This window comes from Electrona antarctica, assembly GCF_951216825.1.
Source record: "Electrona antarctica genome assembly, chromosome: 17".
In the NCBI taxonomy this organism is placed as follows: Eukaryota; Metazoa; Chordata; class Actinopteri; order Myctophiformes; family Myctophidae; genus Electrona; species Electrona antarctica.
The window spans coordinates 5,178,086-5,204,116 of NC_136798.1; the positions used below are offsets into that span (position 1 = coordinate 5,178,086).

The 26,031-nt window shown below is 44.6% G+C and overlaps 1 protein-coding gene across 1 annotated transcript; it reads right to left on the reverse strand.

The window, feature by feature from the left end:
• Positions 1-11,950: 11,950 nt before the first annotated feature.
• Positions 11,951-14,035, reverse strand: LOC306940580 (eEF1A lysine and N-terminal methyltransferase-like; the record flags this gene model as incomplete). The annotated part of the gene is made up of 1 exon (XM_079525677.1): positions 11,951-14,035. One exon carries the CDS (start codon positions 14,033-14,035, stop codon positions 11,951-11,953), a length of 2,085 nt encoding a protein of 694 aa, XP_079381803.1.
• Positions 14,036-26,031: the final 11,996 nt, after the last annotated feature.

A 26,031-nucleotide genomic window follows, 5' to 3' on the forward strand; every position in this document is an offset into this window, starting at 1 on the left:
ATTTATTTTAGGGGGTCCTCAAATTATTTTCGAAAAAAAAACAAAAAAAAAAAACGATTTTTCAAAAATAGCAGACCTACAAGCTCGTAGCGCGCCACTCGGTGGCGCGCTATGAGCTTGTAGATCTGCTATTTTTCAATAGCTAAATTATAACAATGCTTAAAACACCAAAAGGGGTTCCCGCCCAAAATGGTTTAAGGTTATTGTAGCAGTCAATTTATATTGGGGGTCGGGAGGGGGCGGGGCGGGGGTCCCGAGACATTGCCAAAGTATTTCCGGGGGTCCCCGGCCAAAAACGTTGAGAACCCCTGCACTAGCACACCTCAAGGTTCAAGGTTGTCTTTATTTGTCTCCCTTGGGAGAAATTCACAGCTGCATACAAATAACAGACACGTTCACATACAAAAAGGAAAAACACCATGAAACACCCAACATACACAAAACAGAGATATTGCACACATTCCCTTGATAAAGTGCAACTAGTCAATAAAGTGCTTTTTGGCAATCCCTGAATCTCTGAGTCATTAAAGTGCATTCGGCAATCTCTGATTGAGCATCTTGATTGACAGGGGAACAAAAGAGTGTTTAAATCTATTATACACATACCGTGGAGTTCTATACCTCCTACTGGACAGGGTGGTTGATGAATGGGTATCTGGAAGAGCAGAGGGAAGTTGTTTATGGTCTCTGGGTAACAGTAACGTACAGTACATGGGTACCCACACACGCTTGACTACACATAACACTATCAGCTAACTGCACTAATATGAACTGCATTCTGAAGCCTTGCATCACTATATTCTGGGGGGTGGGGGGCTTTCTGCGAGAATAGCAGATCTACACAACACGTGACACTGCATTGTGAGCTTGCAGGCTATAGGGAAAATGGGGCGGGGGGGGGGGGGGATTAACTCAATGGTCGCCAAGGACTTATTTAACTTCTTTTTCATGATGTCCTGGAGCGCCAAGGACGTGTTTTTCGTGTTTTATAACATGGTAAAAATAATAATAATAATAATAAAAATATATAAAATAAAATAAAAGATATATGGTGGCGGTCTGGGACTTTTGGCGCCCCCTGGTGGCGGTGAATGAGTTTTAATGGGTGCCCTGGAAAATTACAGTCGAGAGTGACTGAACCCCCAATGCCCATTGCAACTAGTTTATCGGTATGGTAGAATATATGACATTATAATGTATCTGTATTCAGGATAGTGTATCTGAATGGTACAATATCGGTACGGTACAGTATGTTACAGCATAACTAGTACATCTGTATGGTAGATCAGGGGTTCTCAACGTTTTTGGCCGGGGACCCCCGGAAATGCTTTGGCAATGTCTCGGGACCCCCGCCCCGCCCCCTCCCGACCCCCAATATAAATTGACTGCTACAATAACCTTAAACCATTTTGGGGCGGGAACCCCTTTTGGTGTTTTAAGCATTGTTATAATTTAGCTATTGAAAAATAGCAGATCTACAAGCTCATAGCGCGCCACCGAGTGGCGCACTACGAGCTTGTAGATCTGCTATTTTTGAAAAAAAGTGAAAATAAAATTTAAAAATAAATCTTTTTTTTTTTTTTTTTTTTTTTTAAATAATTTGGGGACCCCCTAAAATAATTTGGCGACCCCCCGAGGGGTCGCGACCCACGGGTTGAGAACCCCTGTGTTACAGCATAACTAGTACATCTGTATGGTAGAGTATGATCAAATATAACTAGTAGGCCTATACATCTGTATGGTACAGTATGTTACAATATAACTAGCACATCTGTATGGTACAGTATGTTACACTAGCACAGGGGTTCTCAACCCGTGGGTCGCGACCCCTCGGGGGGTCGCCAATTTATTTTAGGGGGTCCTCAAATTATTTTCGAAAAAAAAACAAAAAAAAAAAACGATTTTTCAAAAATAGCAGACCTACAAGCTCGTAGCGCGCCACTCGGTGGCGCGCTATGAGCTTGTAGATCTGCTATTTTTCAATAGCTAAATTATAACAATGCTTAAAACACCAAAAGGGGTTCCCGCCCAAAATGGTTTAAGGTTATTGTAGCAGTCAATTTATATTGGGGGTCGGGAGGGGGCGGGGCGGGGGTCCCGAGACATTGCCAAAGTATTTCCGGGGGTCCCCGGCCAAAAACGTTGAGAACCCCTGCACTAGCACACCTCAAGGTTCAAGGTTGTCTTTATTTGTCTCCCTTGGGAGAAATTCACAGCTGCATACAAATAACAGACACGTTCACATACAAAAAGGAAAAACACCATGAAACACCCAACATACACAAAACAGAGATATTGCACACATTCCCTTGATAAAGTGCAACTAGTCAATAAAGTGCTTTTTGGCAATCCCTGAATCTCTGAGTCATTAAAGTGCATTCGGCAATCTCTGATTGAGCATCTTGATTGACAGGGGAACAAAAGAGTGTTTAAATCTATTATACACATACCGTGGAGTTCTATACCTCCTACTGGACAGGGTGGTTGATGAATGGGTATCTGGAAGAGCAGAGGGAAGTTGTTTATGGTCTCTGGGTAACAGTAACGTACAGTACATGGGTACCCACACACGCTTGACTACACATAACACTATCAGCTAACTGCACTAATATGAACTGCATTCTGAAGCCTTGCATCACTATATTCTGGGGGGTGGGGGGCTTTCTGCGAGAATAGCAGATCTACACAACACGTGACACTGCATTGTGAGCTTGCAGGCTATAGGGAAAATGGGGCGGGGGGGGGGGGGATTAACTCAATGGTCGCCAAGGACTTATTTAACTTCTTTTTCATGATGTCCTGGAGCGCCAAGGACGTGTTTTTCGTGTTTTATAACATGGTAAAAATAATAATAATAATAATAAAAATATATAAAATAAAATAAAAGATATATGGTGGCGGTCTGGGACTTTTGGCGCCCCCTGGTGGCGGTGAATGAGTTTTAATGGGTGCCCTGGAAAATTACAGTCGAGAGTGACTGAACCCCAATGCCCATTGCAACTAGTTTATCGGTATGGTAGAATATATTACATTATAATGTATCTGTATACAGGATAGTGTATCTGAATGGTACGACTGTGGGGCGACTGTGGCTCAGGAGGTAGAGCAGGCCGTCCAATGATCCATGGGTCGGCGGTTCGAATCCCGGCTCCTCCTGTCTACATGTCGAAGTGTCCTTGGACAAGACACTGAACCCCAAATTGCTCCCGATGTGCTGGTTGGTACCTTGCATGGCTTCCGCTGCAATCGGTGTATGAATGTGTGTGAATGGGTGAATGTAATGCACAATCTATGTAAAGCGCCTTGGATAAAGGTGCTATATAAATGCACCATTTACCATTTACCAATATCGGTACGGTACAGCATAACTAGTACATCTGTATGGTAGAGTATGATCAAATATAACTAGTAGGCCTATACATCTGTATGGTACAGTATGTTACAATATAACTAGCACATCTGTATGGTACAGTATGTTACACTAGCACAGGGGTTCTCAACCCGTGGGTCGCGACCCCTCGGGGGGTCGCAAAAATATTTTAGGGGGTCCCCAAATTATTTTCAAAAAAAAAAAAAAAAAAAAAAAGATTTTTTTTAAATTTTTATTTTCACGATTTTTCAAAAATAGCAGACCTACAAGCTCGTAGCGCGCCACTCGGTGGCGCGCTATGAGCTTGTAGATCTGCTATTTTTCAATAGCTAAATTATAACAATGCTTAAAACACCAAAAGGGGTTCCCGCCCAAAATGGTTTAAGGTTATTGTAGCAGTCAATTTATATTGGGGGTCGGGAGGGGGCGGGGCGGGGGTCCCGAGACATTGCCAAAGCATTTCCGGGGGTCCCCGGCCAAAAACGTTGAGAACCCCTGCACTAGCACACCTCAAGGTTCAAGGTTGTCTTTATTTGTCTCCCTTGGGAGAAATTTGTCTTGGAGACAGAGTCACAGCTGCATACAAATAACAGACACGTTCACATACAAAAAGGAAAAAACACCATGAAACACCCAACATACACAAAACAGAGATATTGCACACATTCCCTTGATAAAGTGCAACTAGTCGATAAAGTGCTTTTTGGCAATCCCTGAATCTCTGAGTCATTAAAGTGCATTCGGCAATCTCTGATTGAGCATTTTGATTGACAGGGGAACAAAAGAGTGTTTAAATCTATTATACACATACCGTGGAGTTCTATACCTCCTACTGGATGGCATTAGCTCGTACTCTCGGTACAACACATGCAAGGGGTCAGATACAATATTCCGAGCTTGTCTCAACACTGCTTGTTCAAAGATGTATTGTACCTGTATGGTACAATATTAGTTACATTCTAACTAGTCTCCCTGCTCTTCCATTGAGATGGCGTTGGCTATAGGACACCTACAGGTTGACACGGTCCATAAAGTTACTTATTGACAGTTACTATGAATTTTATTTTGTTATTTTTTTGTTATTTTAAAGATGCAAACGTTTACCCCGTAGTTGGACATTGTTGCAATTATTTTGCTCAGTTGGAAGAATCGTAAATGAGTATTAATGTACCATCATTATTATTATTTATGATTATTATATTCAGAGATTGTTATTTTGGTGTACTGAGCCTATCAATATGAATGTAATGTACGTAGTACACCTCTGGCAGTGTGCTGTGTGGCTTCTTTAAGATTATTCACCCTGCATGGTATTACCTTAATCCCTTAACAAGGTCCAAGATTCTGCATGCATTTGCTGAACACTAGGAACAGTATATCTGATGGAAAACTATGATTCATTTATGACGGCATGTTACAGTGAGCTGATGCACTGAGTTGAACTATTGTGCTGAACATGCTTCTCGTAGAGACCCTCAATTTGGGCCATGCACGTTGGCATAATAAGCCATTCTGGACGGGAACCCCTTTTGGTGTTGGCAATATTATGTTATCCTTTAGCTATTGAAAAATAGCAGATCTACAAGCTCATAGCGCGGCACCGAGCGCTACGAGCTTGTAGATCTGCTATTTTTGAAAAATCGTGAAAATGTGGCGCAAATCTTTGAATATTATATTCTTTCAGAGCGAACGTTTTTTAACTCAAATCCTTGCTTCTGAGGGGTTCCTGGAATAACATATTTTCAGATGGGGGTCGGCGGCCAATTAGGCTATGTATCATTTTTGGGGTCCTTGACATGAAATATTGAGCACCACTGATATAGAAACATAGGTATTTCAGAAAACTGTCAGGATTTAGAAAACATTTTTTTAAATTTCGACGTCAGGCCTACATGGGATAAGCACCCTTGGGGCACTGAAACGGCTTCTTTTTGTCAGAATAATAACTTATTTGTATTACAAGTGGGAGCGTTCGGCGCACTCATGCGCACAGAGAGGAAATTACATCAGCTGCATTTCATTACCTTTCCTTTGTGCTGATTAGAAGGATTATATCCCAGCCAATCAGAGCTGTCCTAATTGCTGCCATCTCCTGTAGCTATAACTGTGTTGTTCTATTGCAGAGCAGCGATAAACAACACAAGCAGAGACTGATCACAGATCCATACCGAGTTCCATGCTATTTGTTCTTTCTTTCTTTCTTTCTTTCTTTCTTTCTTTCTTTCTTGCTTTCTTTCACCCCGATACCATCCCAGTGCAGCTCACATAACTTTTGACTTGATGTAAAATGCAGATCAGGTCACAGCAATCAGCACAGTCAATCCAATCAGGTTGGCAGACGCTCTCCACAGGAGTTAAACGCTATACTGCTGTCTTGAAAACTACCTCCCCCTGGCCAGCCGGGGCGCCTGATGGAGGGGTAAGGGAACTGGTCGGAATAACATATTCCTTCCACGCGCTACGTTCCGGCCAGGGAAATCCCCCCCCGTCAGATGAAAAGAAGCAGCTTGGACTCCTCATGCATTGAAGGAGGCATGAGGTCAGTCCGCTGCCCCCCCCAGGTTGGCAGAGGAAGTGTAGCGCCCAGGATTACATTAGATAATTGGCACTGGGTGAATAAACTGGGTTGCAAAATCGTGGGATAAAAATTATACAAAAAAATATATATATACTACTGTCTTGCATTCCACCATTGCTATGGTTTCATTTTGGTCTTTGTTTTCCTTAGCCCAGGGGTTCTCAACCCGTGGGTCGCGACCCCTCGGGGGGTCGCCAAATTATTTGGGGGGTCCCCAAATTATTTTCAAATATTATTATTTTTTTGCAACTGAATGGCTGGAAAGTGGAAATTAAGAGTTTACATATAGTAATATAGTACACATAGTACATGCATACACCTTCCCTAATGATTATATCTGGTTTCAGTATTTATTCATGGTGTATTGTCTCTATTATTAAGGTTATTGTAGCGGTCAATTTGTATTGGGGGTCGGGAGGGGGCGGGGCGGGGGTCCCGAGACATTGCCAAAGCATTTCCGGGGGTCCCCGGCCAAAAACGTTGAGAACCCCTGCCTTAGCCCTTCCTCATAGACCAATAAAACGTTATTGATATTTCCTGGCGCAACGGCATGTTTCTCCTGGGGGTGTTGAAATCCACTCCCAGAACAACATTATTAGGCCCGGCAACAAGCTACTGTACATAAACTGTAGAAATAAGCTTCCACTATAGCCCATATTATGTTTTATTGATCAACAGACACCATGTGCTGATCCACACAACTTTCCGGGCTTGATGGATTGAAATTAATCTTTCACATCACAATCTACATCTACAGTATCTCATTTCCCTATATGTTCTTGGTGGCTTTTCTCTGGCAGTTCTGCCATCATTTTTGCATTAGCCCATATTGCACGTGGCATTGTGAACGAGGTGAACAGAGTTTGTGTGTGAAAATGAATGCTCCAATTTGAACAACACTATGAACTTGGAGTAGGTAGCCAGTGCTATTGGCATAAAGTAGCTTTATTACCGGTAATAGTATTATTATGCTTCAAATGATAGCTTTCTTACAGAACATAATGTTAAAGCTCTCCCTTTCTAGAAGATTGTTAAAGCCCCCCTTTTTAATGAAAAAGAAATCATGAGTCTTAAGAATAACTTGAGTACACCCCCCCCCCCCCCCCCCTGCCTAAGCCCTTGTAACTCCTAATAATGTCCCACAGTGCAGTGTTCTACTGCAAGTACTGTATGCAAGAACAATATTTATAATACTGTCCAATGATCATAAGACTTTGTCAATATTGTGAAGCATGATACGCAATTAGTGTCACTGCAAAGCAAATTACTAGATTTCGGAACTACTTTGTTGCTCTAGTTTGACTTCCTGTTATGCTTTTCAAAGTCATCCGTCAACTAGAAAAGATCATGTTCATGATTTATGATGCTTTATCTGCTTGAAAGGAGACGTAGTCACACACTGTTTTGTAGCTCCCACGGGAAGTTTTATTTAGGTATAAGGAACAGTGTGCGGACTACATCTCCTTCTCCTGTACGGATCTTTTTGTTCAGCACCTGAACCCTTTTTTTACTTTCTTTTGGATTCACCTTTATCTGCTTGACCCATGTGTATCACTCATCTACGTATAAGCTACGCAAAACACATCTCAGCTCACTATCCTATAGGGACTGTGGTGTCCCACAGGCTGCACTGCACAAGCAAGAACGAATGAAAGCAAGTTGAAATCTTTCAGTTTCAGAGCTCTGCCCTGTACTGGTGCTGCCTACTGCCATATAGACATTTATAACATGAGTTTCTGTTGGTTACATCAGCTTGTGATTCCCTCGCTTATGCAGCACTTCAGAGCGGCTCAGTTCAAAGCAGCACAGGGTGGTGATGGTACACTGTAGTAGTCAAGTGCAAGACACGGGAAGTGCAGAGTTGTTGTGTCTCGGTGTGAATACTGATAAGTAGTGAGGAAAATGAATGATATCTAATAAATACAGTACAGCACACAGCTAGTACACTGAGTACAGGATACTGGTTGTGTGAAAACATTCTACTTGTGTTTGGCCAGTGCCTTACTGACACAGAGTTAGCTTAGATATTTAGATTAGTTGGATTAGAAAAAACTGATTTTACTATGTGAGATTTCTTTACCCCGTTTATTTAGGAGGGACAATATAAACATTAATTTGGAAAACCAAATCTGGGAAACCAAACATCCGAGGTTCGATGCCAGGTTTCATAAAGTGTCGAAGTGTCCTTGAGCAAGACTTAGAGACACTTATCCCCTAACTGCTCCCCCGAGGCACTGCCCCAGTAGCGCCCACTGCTCCTGTTACATACGTAAGACGAGTTTCACTTTGTATAGAAATACACTGTGACAAATATCACAAAGGAGTGTGGGCTCCTTACTATTATTATTATTACGTTTTCGCTACTCACCAATACAATAACGTTGTGTCATTACTCATTACAAAGCCTACTTTCCTTATAGTGGACGCACTCTGTGCCCCCCACCACACGTATAAATTGCACTTTTTGTCCAGAAAGGGATTTTCTTTTCACGGGAAGGAAACATCTTGTCAATGGGGTTTTCTCTTGGCAATATCGGTAGAGGGCGCAGTGGAGTAACTCAAAGTATCATCATTATTCTATGAGATTACACCTGTGCATGATGAACATGCACATATAGCACCCCCCATAATAATGTCTCATGATACAGTTGGAGGCCATCGATATTGTCCTTTTCTTTTTGCTGAGGTTTGCGTGATCTGCGCAAAAGGACAGTTAACCCATTTTGGGCGGGAACCCCTTTTGGTGTTTTAAACATTATGTTATAATTTAGCTATTGAAAAATAGCAGATCTACAAGCTCATAGCGCGCCACCGAGTGGCGCGCTACGAGCTTGTAGGTCTGCTATTTTTGAAAAATCGTGAAAATATTTATTTCAGAAAACTGGAGGATTTAGAAGGATTTTTTTAAATTTTGAGGTCAGGCCTAAATGGGTCAAATGATAAGGGACAATATCGGTGGCACCCAACTGTATGTTATGGAGATTAGAGAACAGGCTGTTTACTGTAGTAAGTCACACTTAATTAATGTTTACTCGATGCAAGTCAAACTGACACCTTTGGACAAAAATGACAAATACACACAGAGGTAGTTCAACTTGCCACCAATTATTTTAGAATACATAAATCTAGCTTGTGTCAAGAAACATATAACGCCAACCCCTGACAGAAGACACGTCTCTGTGGTGAATGGCCGGGCTGAAGCTCAAATCATTTAGACAGGAGTAATTTATGCAGAAGTGCAGAAAACAACAGACGCACACACGCACGCACGCACGCACGCACGCACGCACGCACGCACGCACGCACACACGCACGCACGCACACACGCTTGCTTATGGCAGTCCATCGTTGTCGATGATGACTTCATATCTTCTGGGGGTAGTGGGGGGGGGGGGGGGGGAGCTTTAGCACTTGGTGCGCTCACGCACGCACGCACGCACGCATGCACGCACGCACGCACGCACGCACGCACACACAGTCAGTAAACACATGATGCGATGTTAAAAGGAACATCTACCCAAAATAGAACTAAATCCTGAGCTTGTCCAGTCCAGCCCTTGATGTGCTTTTAAATGACACACATTGGTCCAAAGAACAAGCAACCATTTTGCAAAAACCTTTGATTCTCCTACTAGTTCCCATAGCAGCCACTCCTCTTACATCACTGTGTATGTTCAGTTCACGCACGCAGACACACACACACACACACACACACACACACACACACACACACACACACACACACACACACACACACACACACACACACACACACACACACACACACACACACACACACACACACACACACACACACACACTAAAAATATTGATCTGTCCATCTCACTTGTGCTATTCTGGCAGAAGACATTAAAATCACCATTGTGCCTGTACAGGAGACCACTTTATTGCAGCTATCAGTCACCGGGGACCCTGCAGAGTGGCTCCAATTGGCCATACATGCATGTGAGGTCGATGTGCTATCTCACCAGTCGCCACTTATTAACAGACAATAACCGCTCCTTGCTATAGGAGACAAAAACATAGATGTATCCGTGTCTATCCATCAGTCTTACAGTACCTGGCTTGTCTTTCTATTAGCCTTCAATGGAGTTCACTATGAGCTGCCGATTCTCTCTCTCTCTGAGTTTCTGGGAGAGAGAGGGGGGTTCTATATTTTCGTAGAGAGAGAGAGAGAACATCAGTTCCATGAGAGCTCCGCATCTCATTGATTATCTCCTCTCTTACCAGGGTCACTGGCAGCCACATGTTCAGCCCGTGAGTGAGGCTCACAGCTGACGGACCTGCACTTCCCAGATCGAGAGGGGAGGGGGGGGGGGGGTTGATCTTTTCCGCTCTCTCCAGCTGAAATGGTTGATCGATTCCAAGGAGACGGGGATGGTTTTAGTGCAGGAAGCCCAGCGGGATGGCGAGACGTATAGGAATGATGAGGAGAGAGACAGACAGAGAGCAGGGAGGGAAAGAGAGACACATGAGGGGGAGTGTGGGAAGGTCAGGGATTGACGTACCCACAGAAAGAGTGACAGAGGTGAACGTGACGTACAGTAGTGAGAGAGAGAGAGAGAGAGAGAGAGAGAGAGAGAGAGAGAGAGAGAGAGAGAGAGAGAGAGGAGAGAGAGAGAGAGAGAGAGAGACAGAGAGAGAGACAGAGAGGGAGAGAGAGAGAGAGACAGACAGACAGAAAGAGACAGACAGACAGACAGAAAGAGAGAGAGAGAGAGAGAGAGAGAGAGAGAGAGAGAGAGAGAGAGAGAGAGAGAGAGAGAGAGAGAGAGAGTGAGAGAGAAAGAGAAAGAGAGAGAGAGAGAGAGATAGTGAGAGAGAAAGAGAAAGAGAGAGAGAGAGAGAGAGAGAGAGAGAGAGAGAGAGAGCGAATGGGGACAATCCACCACATTGGCTCATTATTTTTGACTGGTCATCATGTCAATGCAGAGAATACCCAGAGAGATAAATCCACTCAACCAACCTCTGAGACAAACAAACACGCACGCACGCACGCACGCACGCACGCACGCACGCACCATATATGGGGATTTTGAGTGATACATTGACTGACTGACGGGAAATGCATGTTTCCATAGTTAACTGTGACGTTTGCGGCAACCACAGTGGTTATCATGAGACTGTCACAATATGATCATATTGGCATTATATGGGCTTAAAGGGTTAGACCACTTTTCTTGCGGTTTGGGTTGTTTTCTTACCTTGTTATGAGCAAACTAGTTGTGCTGTTGTGCAGTTATTAGGTAAATTAAGAAATAAAAATCACACCTGTGTGAACTGAGTGGTGCAAGGTCTTATATAGCCTGATCAGCTGTGGTCTGACGTAATGTCAGTGACCATGGTAACCATGCTCACCTGTGCACGGACACGTACACAGGTACACGAACATACAGACAAAGCTGGTTGTTGGAGTGGTTTGCACCACTCAAAAATAGGGTCTCATTGACTTCCATTGTAACGGGGAAACAGCTCTCAAAGTCACTCTTTTAGCACATAAACAAACTGATTGGTCCCAGCCAGAAACGTTGAGAACCCCGTATTAAGGTATCAGCTGGGAATGCCCAAGCATGGAACTTTTTTTCCCCTTTTTCTTTTAATTCACGTTTTCACACACAAACAATAAAAAATGCCAATGTGCCAAGCGGGGCTTCGGGCCACAGAAATGGGGTGCAGGTAGAGCCAGAACTTAATTTTCGGCCCTGTTGAGATCTCTATCCTCTGGTTGGATTTATAGTTTGATTGTTATTGTTGTACGTATGTCTCCAAGCTTGACATGCCAGGTAGCATTTGCTATGCTCCTCACGAGAGACTCCATTGCCTTTCGGATGAGACAGGATATTTGGCCTTACAACCCAAATGTCCTCAGTGATATCTGGCTTTACAAACCAGATATTGTTGGGTTAGAAATTGATCGGACACCACTGCAGCGGGCTCTAACTTTTGACGTCTTCTCTCATCGTCCTTGGTGACACAGAAACTCATGCAACCTTCAGGTCATTTAACATCTCAGCAATGTCTATATGTGGGCTGGAGGTTCCTGACGAGCTGTTTGAAAGCGCACTCTGCAGACTCATGGCTGCCTGCTTGAGGAACAGAGGGACCGTTTGTGGGCTGTCCTCTGACTCTTTTTCCGCCCGAGAACACAGAAGCACCTCGTTTACCTCCCCGTCAATCCCTCGAGAGAACACGAGGGGAAACACACCACGGACGCGCTCCATTACACTCTTCCTCATCACAGAGTCACGACACACAAGGTTCAGCATAAATACACCTCTGGGAGTTAGCAGGCTGAATACTTTCTTCAGGAAGGAGATTTCCACAAAGCCAGCGGGAGGGCAGCTCATACCCACAGAGGTGTCCTTACTGTCCACGTCAAACATGATGACGTCAAACAAACGACCCTCTTCATTCGCCAAGGCATTGATGCGCTCTAGGCCATCGCCGATCGTGACGGTCAAGCGGTCATCGGGTCGGAAGCCAAACCAGTCCTTTGCTACCTCCAGAATGACAGGGTCTAACTCCACAACCTGAACACTGGCACCGGGTACAAAGTCCCGCAGAAACTGAGGCAAGCCTCCTCCTCCGAGCCCCACTAGGAGCACAGAGACAGGGGCATCCTTTTTCTGTGGTGTTCCCACCTGAAGCATGGCAAAGCCGGCCACCATGATTCCATGGTGAGTACAGCAAAGGAGGCCACTGTCCACTGAAAAGGAGGTAGAGGGCGTTTTAGGAGGGACTGCTGGTTTGACCTTCTTTCTGTTCTTCCTTTTGTGACTGGATGCAGTATGTGGGGAGATAAGGCGGCTCTCTGATTGGACAAGGCCAGCATTAGACAGGAAGAGCAGTCTGCGATAAAGCTCTCCATCTTCTCCTCTCACATCTTCCACGTAGTACGCCCCACTCAGCTCACTCACGCCTTCACTAACCACATCTCTCCAGCCCAACTCACCACCCGCTGACAGGAAGGGTGCCTGATGGTTGGCTGGCATACCAGGGGGAGCCACGTCCATCACCAGCGGTGAGAGCTCTGCTTGGACAGCCTGCATGTCCGTATACTCCTGGTTCCTGTGCATTGCTACAACGACCAACCGTCTGAAGTTAGCGCTGGTCGCCAGACGGCTCCGCCCCTCACTGGAAGCATACTGCCAATCAGTCTCTCTGCCCTGTGGGACAATAAAAATGGCAAAGTGATTTGCCCTGGGCACCATAGCACCAGGGGCACAATCTTGCACTGTGAGCGTATATCTGGGCAGACCCGTTTTGACGTGGCACAGGGTGAGTGAGAGGTTAGAGGTCGCATCCATGTCTGTTTGGAGCCTCTTTCTCAGGATAGAGTATGCCTGGCGCTCCTTCACCGCAGACAGGAGCTCTGGCACCCGTGTGAGCCGGGTTGGGGCTCCATCCTCTCCAAGGCATAACTCCAGAATAGGCACGGGCATTGGCTGTCGGAACTTGGTGCAGATTAAAACAAAGACTGGCAGTGCAATGGAGTCCTCCTGCCTTGCTGTTTCCTCCAGGGAGTGGAGTCTCACTGCCCACCCCATCTGAACAAAGTGCTCAACGGCCAGCCTGATAACACTCTCCTGGGCCAGAGTCACACAGACATACCTGCCGCCTACACTTAACACACGGCCAACCTCAGTGAGCATTCTTTTGGCGAGTGCTCCTTCCTCCTCCGATGCCATGGCATCCAGGGTTCCCTTGTCCAACGTGGCTTGGTAGCTGGCGTCCTCATAGGTCGTCTTGGTAGCGTCCACCTGATGGTAAGTGAGGTCTGGGCGTCGCTCTGCATTTCGCCGGTTCATTTGGGCCACCACTGTCTCACTGATATCAATGTTGGTCAACTGTTTGTAGCCCACATCATACAGCTGTTCACTCAGCTCTGAATTGCCACAGCCAACCACCAGCACCTTATCCTGGGTTTTGATGTATTTGTGCAACACGCCGCAGAGTTCATTATAATCTCCATACCACTCAAAGGCCTTCTCTCCGCGACTCTTGAAAAATCGTTCCCAGTATTCTGCCGAGCTGAACTCCTCAGCGGTGCGAGGTAAGAGGTTCATAGTGTGGGTAATTTTAACATGTATCAGTTCAACATGCTATACATATCGGGTTAATGGCTATGAATATTGATTCTGGTGCAAGACCCTGAGAACCCAGGTCTCCCGAACATCTACCACTCAACAAAGGGAGATATTCTGTTTATGGGCTGGGTCGCATTATGATGACTCATGTGAATGACAGTATGATTGGCCAACCAGACCTGTCGGCTTAAGTGATTGGCCGAGCTTTGCTTAATGTTATAACACTCTCTAAAACAAACAATGATGCACATGGGACATTGTTTATTTAATTTTTCTCATGTTTTTACTCCTCTGCATTTAGAAAACCAACCATGCAGTTGATCAAAAAATGATATATACATAGCGCTGTAATCGGACATTACTAACGTCATATCAATGATGTCATTAAAATGCTCAACCATCCCATATAAGATACCATCCAAATAATAAAATCCAACATGTCATACAACATCTACAATGACAATCAGGTAAGGGACTATTGCATGGCTGTTGCCCGAATAGATCAACGCCCAAAGGGCACAGTTCTAGTGGATCCTATACAAAATCCTATATTATAATTGGCTAATGGGAGGATATGCCGGCCACGCCACGCTGTGTGAGGGCCACATATAGCTCAAACTAAATCAGAGGGCCGCCCAAACCTCTATTTCTATAAATACACAAACCTCTGAACTTCTGTCTGTCTGTGTCCCTTTCATGTCCATATATGGAGATCTCTGTATCTGTTTGTCTTTGTCTGTCTGTATAGGAAGTACTTTGTAATGGGTATACTGTACTCTGACAGTGGGTACAACGAGTACAACGGCTACTCTTTAACATAGATACTCCACTGTTACGTTCTTAGTTTATGATTCATGATAACTACTTTTTATATATGTGATGTATGCCATGCTTTTGTTATTGCTTAATGTAAGTCGCTCTGGATTAAGAGCGTCTGCTAAATGCCTAAATTGTAAATTGTAAATTGTACTCTGACAATGGGTGCAACAGGTATAGGCTATTGCACAATAAGAGGGGCTTCCGTTCCAAACGGGCACACCCTAGCTTTTATATAAAGTTAATAAGTCACTATAGTTTGTCAGCAGCATGTATGGTTTTAGAGTACCACAGACGAAAAACAGTCTAAGTCCAAATTTCAGACTGACCCCTCCACGAAAAGGCCTTGTTGTCCTGAACCCTTATCTATCATTTATATATTATGGATCAATAGTGTGGACTTAGACTGTTATTCGTCTGTGGTACTCAATTTAATTTGCTCTGTTATATACGGTATATCTTTCTTGTGTTAATAATAAAGATATTGCTTAATTATATTATCACAGATCAGGCATTGCCTGTTTCCTAGAGACCAAGATGGAAGGGAAGAAAAATCTGAAAAATAAAAATACCTGGCTATGTCGTGATGAAATCAGGTATAATGCATGTGTTCTGGAAAGAAAAATTAGACATTTTGAGAAATTGTGACCAAATAAAAATGTACAGTTGGAGGCCATCAATATTGTCCTTTTCTTTTTGCTGAGGTTTGCGTGATCTGCGCAAAACCCCTTTTGGTGTTTTAAACATTATGTTATAATTTAGCTATTGAAAAATAGCAGATCTACAAGCTCATAGCGCGCCACCGAGTGGCGCGCTATGAGCTTGTAGGTCTGCTATTTTTGAAAAATCGTGAAAATATTTATTTCAGAAAACTGGAGGATTTAGAAGGATTTTTTTTAAATTTTGAGGTCAGGCCTAAATGGGTCAAATGATAAGGGACAATATCGGTGGCACCCAACTGTATAGAGCATTATGGAGCTAGATAAGGGATTCAGTGAATGTGAAGGGGAGTGAGCAGCGAGGGCTGAAAGAGGTCTGCAAGAAAGGGAGTGACCCGATGACGTTCCCCCACTGCATGGTGGCCCGTGACTGAAGCCAGTGCAGGGCCATGGTCCTGCTGCCAGGGAGTGACCTGATGACGTTCCCCCACTGCATGGTGGCCCGTGACTGAAGCCAGTGCAGGGCCATGGTCCTGCTGCCAGGGAGTGACCTGATGACGTTCCCCCACTGCATGGTGGCCCGTGACTGAAGCCAGTGCAGGGCCATGCGGTCCTGCTGCCATATTTAGTTTGGGCTGCAAGGAGAGAGTGACTGAAAAAGGCTGCTCCAAACACTACAAAGAGATAGAGGGATCAAAGTGAAGGTACAGTATAGTTACAGAGGAAAAGGTCAAACTGGTTGTATTTAACTCGGGTAACATTTTCAGTTAAACAAAACGGCTACCTCAATAGATTGCTACAGTATATGGATATATTGTAGCAATCTATAGAGGGTGTGCATGTGAGTGGCAAAAAAACGACTTTCTGGCCTTGACAGCCCATTGTGGCAGCGGTGGCCGAACGGATAGCGGCGCGGTCTAGATACCGGAAGGTTCCCAGTTCGAACCAGCCGTCCGACACGTTAAAATTACCACCGCTGAAATGCCCTTGAACAAGGCATCAACCACTACGATGAAATGTGTTCTATGAGCAGGGCCTGGCTGGAAACAAGTTCTTGAGCTTAGCCCAGATACCCTGGGTAAATATAGATTTCATTTCATTTCATTTCATACATCTAAACAGAAATGTCCTATCTGATTGTATTAAACAACGTTAAACTCACTTTGTCACGATCACTTTGCCACTCGATTTTGCCATTTACTTTATGCATGTGCATACCCTCTTTTGCCGTGGCTCTGAGGCAATGACGCCACTTGCCCCTTGGTAGCATTTGAAACAAACAGGCACGCACGCACCCGCCCGCACCCGCACACGCACACACACACGACTTCAACTCTATTATCTAGATTTGTTTAAGTTATGGACGGCGTCGGTGTATATATGCCTTCGAGTGTTCCACTCACTCGTTTCAGATGATGAGGAGTGCTGGATTCCCATCATGACTCTCACTGGAACAAGGTGAGTTGTCACAAACATGTTCCAAGTTGTAGAAGTTGAAGCTGTTTTTGCTCCCAGAAGTTTTCCGATTTATATAATAGCCGCTCACCAGCTGCGAGCCGGCTGCAGTGAAGATGATTGTAAAAACAAAAATTGGAGTAAATGACCAAAAGCGCTCCCAGTACGCAATTCATTATACAGCGAACAGCAGCTGCAATCACATCATGGTGTCTGTCTGTCTGTCTGTCTGTCTGTCTGTCTGTCTGTCTGTCTGTCTGTCTGTCTGTGTCTGTCTGTCTGTGTACACATTATAAACGTGAACAAATATAAGCACCAACACACACACACTCGCACGCACACTCGCATGCACGCGCGCACAATGTGCATGTTTTCTCTGCAGCTGCAGTTTCTTTGCTGTTCTTGCTATTCCGCTACAATAGGCAGCTCAAACTGTAGCTCACAGCTCTCTCTCTCTCTCTCTCTCTCTCTCTCTCTCTATTGGGTTAAAGGTAGGTAGATAGTAGGAAATGCCTCATAACACTGTAGTGATCGTATGGACTCTCTCGGGCACTGATACATCTCACCTGTGAGGACTTATACTCTCATTTATCTGTTTATATATTGACTTCTGATAAATGTTTTGTTTATCGTCGTTGTTGTTGTTTTGTTTTTTTTTGTCTCTTGGTCTGCTGTATTCATCCTCTCCGCTCCTATATGTCAGCATCACCATGTTATGTACTAACTAAAAACAAATAAACATATTGTTAAAAAAAAAGTAGATAGTAGCTGGCCAGGCCCTTTTACTTGATTGATTGATTGATTGATTGATTGATTGATTGATTGATTGATTGATTGAATACTTTATTAGTACAGTCAGGCACTTGGTCTATAGTCTAAAGGATAACACAAATAAAGTCCTTGCGGTCTTGTTTCCATTATGGTCCATGTTGATCAGTGAAAGAATTAAATATAACATGGATGGATCTGCTTTGTTTAATGGTTACCGTACATATAGTGTGGTGTCTTAAGCAAGATTATTGTGAACGGGGTGTGTGTGTGTGTGTGTGTGTGCGTGTGCGTGTGCGTGTGCGTGTGCATGTGCGTGTGCATGTGCATGTGCATGTGCATGTGCATGTGCATGTGCATGTGCATGTGCATGTGCATGTGCGTGTGCGTGCGTTTGCGTGTGCGTGTGTGTGTGAGTGCGCGTGCACGCAGTATCATCACTATGGATAACGCCAGGGCTCCACCGGACGCGTTGCGTTGCGTCTGCGTCGCGTCAAAAAACGCACCGGTTCAATTTTAATGCACGCGTCGCGTCTCCGTCAACGCGGGCAGTGGAGCCACCCTTCATTGATTAAAAAGGGAACATTCCCTGACGGTGACGGAGACGCGACGCTGACGCGCCCGGTGGAGCCCGGCCGTAAGGCTTCTTCCGTGGGGGTCGGGGTCTGCTATCTATTAAATGCATACAAAGACACGGCTCCAACCCTAAACCCAGTGAAACATGCTCCATTGTTGGTCTTACTTTCTATAAAAAGCCACAGACAGTGATTTTCCCCGTCATAAAGGATGACTAAAGTTCCTAATTAACTACGATAACTTTAGACATTCTGAGCAGGGACCTCACACGTTTCAAAGTCACAGAGCAGACTTAAACAAAGATTAGCCTCCACTGTGCATGTAGTCTTTGACAGCTAGGGATTACATCTAGGGCAGGGGGAATTACAGATTATAATTGCAGATTGTAATCATATTACAAAATCTGTATTTGTAGTAGATGACAATCCAATTGAAAACCCAGTCGTTTACATTTATAACAAAACAATGAGATTACACATACTTTTGAAGGAAGAAGTCTTTGATGTTGTGCAGAACACATTGGTTCCCAATAGAGACGTCCCAATACTGTATGGGTATAAGAACCGTATCGGCTATAGAGCGTCGCAGTCCCGCCCCCTACCAGGGACCAGGAAATTATTCTCCGTTCATTTTCCTCATAGACATTTCAGAAAGTATTTATTTAAAGACGTTTACGCCGCGGACAAAGCCAACTCGAGTCGTGACAAATCATGATAACAAACACAATTTTTTGGGCCGAACAAATAATTAGAAAGAAGAAAAAACGGCAGGTTACAACACTTTTTTTGTTGTTTTTCTTCTTTGTAATTATTTGTTTGGTCCAAAATATTGTTTGTGTTGTCATGAGTTGTCACGACTCGAGTTGGCTTTGTCCGCGGCGTAACCGTCTTTAAATAAATACTTTTTGAAATGTCTATGGGAAAAATGCATTGGGATTAATTTCCTGGTCCATGGTAGGGGGCGGGACTGCGACGTTCTATAGGGGTGGGACGATATGGAACCTCATGATACGATATATATGTAGCGATATTAGACCCTCGACCGTTTGTCCTCCCGGAATTATCCCCAGTTACGGACGCTCCGTGACCCGTTTTTTTTGTCCCGGAATTTTATCGATATTTGCCGGTGGTGTATCGATTATTTATCGCGGGAGGAAGTATATCGATATATATCGCAATATCAACATTTCAGCGCACCCCTAGTATCGGCCCTTATTTGTCATATCGGGTCATATTGGTATCGTCTAACCACCGATCCGACACAGGGGTAAGGAAGGGGTTGACACTATGGCAGGGCAATAAAATGTTGGGGCGTGTGGAGTTTGCTTTCGAGTTGCCAGAACTGCAAGTGCACATTTGAGTGAGAAGTCTGCTAAAAAATACAACACGGCTGAGGATGAGACTAGCTGGCCACTGCCACCAACACCTCCCGGCTAAAAAGCTTGTACTGTGGGAACGCAAAGTGCTGGAAAGCACAAATGAGCTGGCCAGATGTATGGAGAACCGAGATGACTGGAGATGCCGATGGAGGGCTCGTCGGAGGACGACGTAGAGAGATAAGGGAAACAAGTAAGAAACTGTATACAGGTATAAACGAATCTGCGGAGCCGGTCTCTGCAGGCCAGCTGTATGCAATCAATGCTGCGTTGTCAAGCTGTGCTTAATGTGACACTGCAGCTATGCAGTGTTGTTTTCGTCGACAAATACTAAGACGAAAAATGTTTGTCGACTACCTTTTTTTCACTGGCGAAAACTAAATGGAAACTACATGAAAGCTAAGCTATGGTGACTAAAACTAAGACTAAATATATCGACAATTTTGTCAACTAATAAAAACTAGACTAAAATGTTAGGAAGGGAGTGGACAAGAGGTCCACAGTTGAAATAATTTTACACTTGTTTGAATGCTGAAAATAGCTGATCTACAAGCTCACAACCCATCGCAGTGCGACGCGTTGTGAGCTTGTAGATCAGCTATTTTCAGCAAGTGTAAAATCAGCCTTTACAACGCCATTAAGGCCCGCCAAAATAAAGACAAAGACTATGACTAAACTAAAATAGAAATCTGCTGCCAAAAACAACACTGCGGCTATGATATACACAACGGCAACGTTGTGTATAGATGAATCCGCGGAGCTGTGCCCTGTTCAGCCGTCAATCATTGGATTTCAGTTTGTTAAGCCCAAACAACACCAATGGGTCGAGACGCAATGAAACGGTTTCAGCGTGTAGCTGTGTCACATGTCCTGTTGCGAGGGGAGGCATACTATGGTCTGACGGAGCATTGGTTCGACATGTGTCCGCACCTCAGACTAGCGCCTGCTCCCGTGCTTGCGGTTATGGTTAGGTTAGGGTTTGAGGTGGGTTGTCGTGTTTCGGACCAATGACTAGTCGGACCAAACACATGCACTCTGTTGCGAGTAGACAGACCCATGTAGACGCAAGTCGACCCAAGTGATTCAATTAGTTATTTAGTTCAATTCAATGGTTGCTTGCAACTACATGCGTCTACATGGGTCTACTCGCAACCGTTTTGTTGCAAGGAGTTGCATGGTGACCCATTGGTGTGGCGTGGGCTTTAGTTTTAGCATTGTGTTTGTGTGTTGTGGTTGTTGTCGTCAAGTGTTATGTAGGTTGTATGTTGTATGTGACGTTTAAGCAGGCACTGATTGAAATAACCAATATAGACTTTTGTCTTTCAAAATATGTCCTTATACATATTTTGTGTTGTCCTGTTATCTGTAGTTACATTACAACATTAATTTACCTTGCATCATGTAAATTCAGGTAATTTATAAATCCATCAGCCACTACGTGCGCTCCATCCAAACGTTCATATTCTGCGCGTTTGGACTACAGCCCCTACAGCCCCTCCAACTGATCCAAAATGCCGCAGCCCGCTTGGTCTTCAACCAGCCAAAATTCTCACACGTCACCCCCCTTCTCCGCTCCCTCCATTGGCTCCCGGTCGCTGCCCGCACAGAATACAAAACTCTGATGCTGGCATTCAAAGCAACCAAAGGCATGGTCCCCCCATATCTCACAAGTATGATCGTACCCTACAAACCCTCCCGCGCACTCAGATCAGCCAACGCAGGGAAGCTGGAGGTACCTTCACTAAAAACGCCGGGACAACGCTCCACACGTCCCAAACTCTTCACCCTTCTGGCTCCAAAACTATGGAATGCACTTCCCATCACAGTCAGAACTGCAGCCTCACTCCCAATCTTCCGCCGTAGTCTGAAAACCCACCTCTTCAGACTCCACCATGGCCCGTAACACTTGCCCTAGCCTATCCCCTTAGATAGCACATTATGTAGACTTAGATAGTATTTTAAACAGACTTATAGCTTGTTACGTAGACAGCTCTAGAATTGCACTTTATGTAGTCATAGCACTTTATAGTACACATGTATAATATATTATATAGTATAGTATGTATAGTTTACATAGATACTCCACTGTTACGTTCTTAGTCTACGCATGATTCATGATAACTACTTTTTATATATGTGATGTATGCCATGCTTTTGTTATTGCTTAATGTAAGTCGCTCTGGATTAAGAGCGTCTGCTAAATGCCTAAATTGTAAATTGTAAATTGTAAATTGTAAATTGTACAGTATTTAATTTAATGTCAACACTAGGACTGAGAGAGTTTATTCCACAACAAAGTGAAGAGGCTACAGCACCATGGTGGCATCAAAGTTCCATTGATCTGTGACTGCTATAGTCTGCTACACAGTGGCCATTAAGCTGTAATGTGGGAAGGCCCAGGTTAATTCCGGTAATGCACAAGTCTACCCATGGTGACCTACAGTATAGATCCACCCCTGGTAGGTGGTAAAAAAAAGAACAAAAGCAAAGTATAAACATATTCATGTCTGTAGGTCAGGCGGGGCATGAGATATGCCTGTTCAAAGATCCCGTACAGTACAACCTCAGCTTATGTCTGCTGATAAGGATACAAATCATACAATGTCTTCTTGTGTCACGTGAAAGTAATAGTTATTATTCACCTTTTTGTGAAAAGTAACACCCTCTACATTGGCTCAACCAATGCCAATGAACCTTTAGCTAAGCCCCGCCCTCTCCCACTTAGACACTCCCACTTGGACACTTTCCAGCCGGGCTCATTCATTCCAATGTAAATATCATGGATTTTACACATTAAATACTGGTTCAATTTTGGAAAAAGACCTTCAAAATCTCTTTCAAATCCGTCAACAAGGCCTGCCATATGCACTGGAAAAATATGTGCGTGGCATTTCTTTTTTAAAACGATGTTTCATCGGGAAAACTATTGGTGGAGAGGTTTGTCTAACCCATGTTATGCTTAGCTGTGATTGGACCATAGCAGTTTGGGGAGGGGCTTAGCTATAGGTCAATTGACATTTTATTGCATCAGATGTGCGGGTGTGCGTGCTTTCTGTTCCTGCACCATCTCCTCAGCATGACACGGCATGGTGGGCTCCTGTGGCCGAGGCAATGCATTTGAGGTCCCTCTTGAACACATTCAGACACATGTCACCAATGTTGCCTGTGGTCCGGATCACTTTGCCTGTCTGGTTCAACACCAGTGATTTCAGAAGACATATAGACCATGGCCATAATTTGGGCTTTTCCAGACTGCAGAGGTCTGTTAAAACAGCAGCTAAAATCATCGGCACAGCATTACCTAGTCTCCTATAATAGTAAGCCAATAATATCATTAAAGACACCAGCCATCCCGCCCATACTACTCCTATCCAAAAAAGCTACCAGAGCATCAAATCTCTGAATATGACCATGTCTGGTTCAACACCAGTGATTTCAGAAGACATATAGACCATGGCCATATTTTGGGCTTTTCCTGCCCAGGTCAAGTTGTAGTGCACTTGCAAGCCAGAATCCGCTGATTGACTGACGTGGGTTGAATCTTCTGTTTCACAAGTTCATCTGCACTCTTCAGAAGCTCTTCAGCAGCAATGATCACCACTGAGGTGGTCCCATCATCCCTGGCCTTGTCCTGCAGGTCAGTCAAGATCGCACATAGTAGCCTACCATGGTTCCTTCATCCTGACGCTGCTGGAGAGACAGCAACTCTCTCGGTCTCTGAGTCTGAAGACATGCAAATGTAATCCCAAACCCACTCTCAGAGATTTCACAGATTTTTGGCTTTGAGTGTTCCCCCGTGACGTCATGTGGTAGCCACGTCTATGGACTTTTAATGTTTGCTTTAAACGTGTGGCGTGCCACCTGTGATGTCATTTGGTAGCCAAGTCTATGGTAAATGGTACATTTATATAGCGCCTTTATCCAAGGTGCTTTACATAGATTTTGAATTACATTCACCCATTCACACACACATTCATACACCGGTGGCGACGGAAACCATGCAAGGCACCAACCAGCACATCAGGAGCAATTAGACACATTCAGTGTCTTGCTCAAAAACTCTGGGGGAGCCCGGGTTCGAACTGGCAACCTTGCGGTTACCATCCGGCCACTCTACCCCTGAGCCACCGCCGTCCCTGTGGACTTTTAATGTTTTCTTTAATCATGCCCCTGTGACATGCATGTGGTAAAAGGCTCTCCGCACATCACACAAGTGTGATCTCCTTCAGAAAGTTCAGCCATTGTGATTGGAAAGTTTGGCAATGTGCAAAACATTAGTTTGACAGTGTCAGCACCACTGGTAGCTCTTTGAGCGGCACTGACTGCTCCAACGTGTGACTGTGTGTATATTGCCCCTGTGACATCATGTGGGTCAATACATCATCATCATACATCATCATGATAAAAGCCACTGCTCACTTCACACAAGTTCGATTGGTTTTTTTGTAGTAGTTGTAGTTTAACAGTAGTTGTATCGCTCCAGCCTATAGGCCTACTTACTGTATACTCAGAGTTTCGAGGTGTGGCAGTAAGTTTGTTACTGTATCCTCCGGCAGAGACAGGTTGTATGTATGTTGGCTCAGCCAAATCGCGTACTGCAACTCCTTGTCACACTGATCGTACTCCAACTTCTTGTCACACTGCTCGTACTCCGACATCTTGTCAAACTGCTCGGACTCCAACATCTTGTCACACTGCTCGTACTCCAACATCTTGTCACACTGCTCGGACTCCAACTCCTGGTCACACTGCTCTTGGCAGCGACGCTGCTGCCGCTTCTGCCGTTTCATCTGTTTTTTTGACACTAATGTTTCGGAAGTGCCTGATGGCGGCTTCCGATATTGAAGTTCTGAGCCCGGGTAGGGCTGGTCCAACACATGGTACGCCTGCATCAACTCTGAATCGATGGTGGTCACATTCTGCAGTGTGTCTATTCGGAGCTGAGCAGGGCTCTCTGAGTTGTCCCCAATGCGCCTGACACTGTCGAAGTGGTTGCCATAGCGAAATGCAATGTGTAGTTCGTTACACAATTTCTCCTCTGTGCCGTTTATCTCCCAAAGTGGCAGACGAAGCTGATGGATGATCACTTTTAGCTGCTGATTGCGGGCGAAAGCCACAATGGCATGGTGGCCAGCAAACGTACCAGGCTCAGAGAGTTTAGACAAGTACTTTGAAAAGGGCTCGTCCTTCGCCAAAAAGGGCTCGAAGTCCTGTCGATGGGTTGTCATGTAGTGGACCGTCTCCTGGCGCAGCTTCAGGTGTCTCTTGGAGTGACCTTCTAACTGGTCACTCAGAGCTCTGAACAGACAGTTCCCGTCTCCAAGGACCTCTCTCAGCTTGAGGTCTAGTGCTAGGAGCTGGCTGGAGAAAATGTCATCGTTCCTTTGGTCGTCATCCGAATTGCCGTCTTTATCCTTCGACTTGCCTTTAGCCAACTTGTCTTCTTTATGTTTGCGTGCGTCACGGGCTTGTTTCTCACTTTGTTTTTTTTCACGCTCGTTTCTCGCCTTATTCTTCTTCTGAGCATGTTTTAGCTTTGGCATGGTGGTGCCGGTTGCTCGTGTGACTTGTTTCTCACCTGTTTATTACAGGTACGGTCTATTACCAGCGTTACAAGATGCTGTACAACAAAGAATGTATCCGCGGTGAAATGTGCGACTGTGCATGACGACTTACACTTCGTCGAGCTCGGCGTGTCCACCTTCGTCTCTGGCACTTTCTTTCTGACATAGTCAACACTTATCCTCCCCTTACATAGGCCGATCAAGAGCTATGGTATGACGTCACACACAAGCGGCAACGCACAACTTGGCGAAGCACGTAACCATAATGTATTTTTTTCACGTGTACACCAGTCTATGACATCAGTGGTGTGACATCAGTGGTGTGACATCAGTGGTGTGACATCAGTGGTGTGACATCAGTGGTGTGACATCAGTACTTTGACAGCGCAGTGCCGTGGTGGGCAACTTTGACGATGGAGCGACGATGGCCACTATATTTCTACACTCACTCCGGAGGGCCACATTGCATGTTACTGTCGTAGCAAAAATACAAGCTCAAAACGCGTCGCGTTCTGAGCGATCCTGAGAAGTAACTTAATGTAAGTAAATGCCTTTAATTAAATACAAATACATTGAACATAAAAAAATCACACCCGTATGAACTGAGTGGTGTAAGGTCTTATATAGACTGATCAGCTGTGGTCTGACGTAATGTCTGACGTAATGAAATCACACCCGTGTGAACTGGGTGACCATAGCAACCATGCTCATTTTTGAGTGGTGTAAACCACTCCTACAACTGGCTTTTGTGTGCAGAAAAAA